The sequence below is a fragment of the Lactuca saligna genome, chromosome 3 (genome assembly GCF_052625555.1).
Source record: "Lactuca saligna cultivar CGN05327 chromosome 3, ASM5262555v1, whole genome shotgun sequence".
Lineage (NCBI taxonomy): Eukaryota > Viridiplantae > Streptophyta > Magnoliopsida > Asterales > Asteraceae > Lactuca > Lactuca saligna.
In genome coordinates this window covers 35,496,228-35,497,878 of record NC_136419.1, presented here as the reverse complement: position 1 = coordinate 35,497,878, position 1,651 = coordinate 35,496,228, and the positions used below count along the sequence as shown (strand labels likewise).

Below are 1,651 nucleotides of genomic sequence, written 5' to 3'. Positions count from 1 at the left end.
GGCTTTTTTACTTGTTTCACCAAATATAAATGTAATTAATGATTGAGCTTAAATATACAAATACCACTCAAGAGTCGGAATGTACATAGTAGCAATTGTGGATCTATACTTCATATAAAAATTCTTGGATATTTCGCCCCTACCATCAATAGACCTCCGCCATATTTTTTATCTTAACTGGAATTTTATCTTGAATTTCAACTATCTCGTACTATCAAATCAATGTCACAAAGCTTTTAATTCACATCTTTATAAACAATGTGGTATCTTTAGCTTGGTTAAACAACTCGTATACCTAAAGCAATCGGAAAGAAAGGAATATGTTCCCTTAAGTGTAATCCATTGAAAACAACCTTAAAACATTGGAACCGAATGCAATTTGAGTTTCACCGTGCTAAGACATAGCTTCCATTATTTCATTTTGATAACTTCGTTTCTCCACTCTTCTCTAAAAAGGTAATCAAAATAGTAGTAATTACTGTAATCATAAACTGAAATTAAAAAAGTTCTCATATTACAAATTACACAACCATGACATCACGCTATTTTACAATACAAATACTGAAATACATATCTAGACAAGCAGCCATTATTTTTCATGAATTTATCAACGACCTTTTTTTATTGCAAAACACTTTGATTGTTGCCATAATAGCTACTTGAAAAGATGACCATCCACATCTTCGACGACTGCACAAAGCAAGTCCAAATAGTGTATTGGATCAGGAAGACTTGCGTTCACTTTCTCGAACTCCATAGTCCATATAACCAACTTCTTATCCCCCTTCTCTTCAGTACTGAAAGTCAGGATTACGGGATTATAGAACTCCAACACAGCTCCTTCTATCACCTTGTACACAATTTTGTGAAATTCATCGTCAACTTCTTGAATGATTACTTTCGCAGTTTCCACTTTTCCATCTACGGAAAACACTATAATTAGTTTAAACATGCAGATAGAACAATTTTTATGTTGAGGTAGTCGTAGTGATCAGTGGTTTACCATGGTAGAAGTTCCATTGAATTATAGACCCAGGAGCATCCCATTGACCAGAAACTAAATGGCAAGCTTCAACCTTATCTGGGGCAATGACTGCCAAATCGCTATGGTTGTTTTTGTAGATTCCATGGACCTGGTGACGATGGGATTTCACTTCAACTTCACGCGCTATCTTTCCTGTTGTAGCCATCTTTGTTTCTTGCGAGCCTAGCTGGCAACTTCTCAGTTGTACTACTTGAACACATCATGAGCCTGTGAGGTATTTATATATGGATGTTAGCATGTTTGTTAGGGTATATGTATGGTCAACTATGATTCCTTCTATGATGAAAATTAAAAAATAATAATAATAATAATAATAATAATAATAATAATAATAATAATAATAATTTAACGACTACTTAGTGGTTATAAGTTATATGTTAAGCTCACCGAGTTCTAGAAAACCCAAAAAAAAAAAAGTTTTTTTTTTGGCGATTACTTACTACTTAAGGGTTGAACTTTGAAAAATTTTCATATTAATATCCCGACTTCGGGAGACTGGAATTTATTGAATATTAAATCAAAATTGATAAAATTATAGTCTAAAATCATGTACAAATTCTAAACTACACTCAGGAAAAAACCACATGTCAATCCGACTTTAAACGA

The 1,651-nt window shown here is 33.0% G+C and overlaps 1 protein-coding gene across 1 annotated transcript; it reads right to left on the bottom strand.

The window, feature by feature from the left end:
* Window positions 1-466: 466 nt before the first annotated feature.
* Window positions 467-1,250, bottom strand: LOC145033539 (MLP-like protein 31). Its single transcript, XM_078982132.1, has 2 exons — window positions 1,004-1,250; window positions 467-921 (listed from the first exon to the last, which is right to left on the bottom strand). The coding sequence occupies exons 1-2, from the start codon at window positions 1,188-1,190 to the stop codon at window positions 656-658; spliced, it is 453 nt and encodes a 150-aa protein (XP_078838258.1). The 5' UTR covers window positions 1,191-1,250; the 3' UTR covers window positions 467-655.
* Window positions 1,251-1,651: the final 401 nt, after the last annotated feature.

Bases quoted from the DNA above. Each gene is read 5' to 3' on its own strand.
- LOC145033539 (XM_078982132.1), bottom strand. From the start codon at position 1,190: ATGGCTACAACAGGAAAGATAGCGCGTGAAGTTGAAGTGAAATCCCAT. The intron at 922-1,003 runs GTAAACCACTGA...TGTTTTCCGTAG, and splicing joins TCAATGGAACTTCTACCATG to ATGGAAAAGTGGAAACTGCG.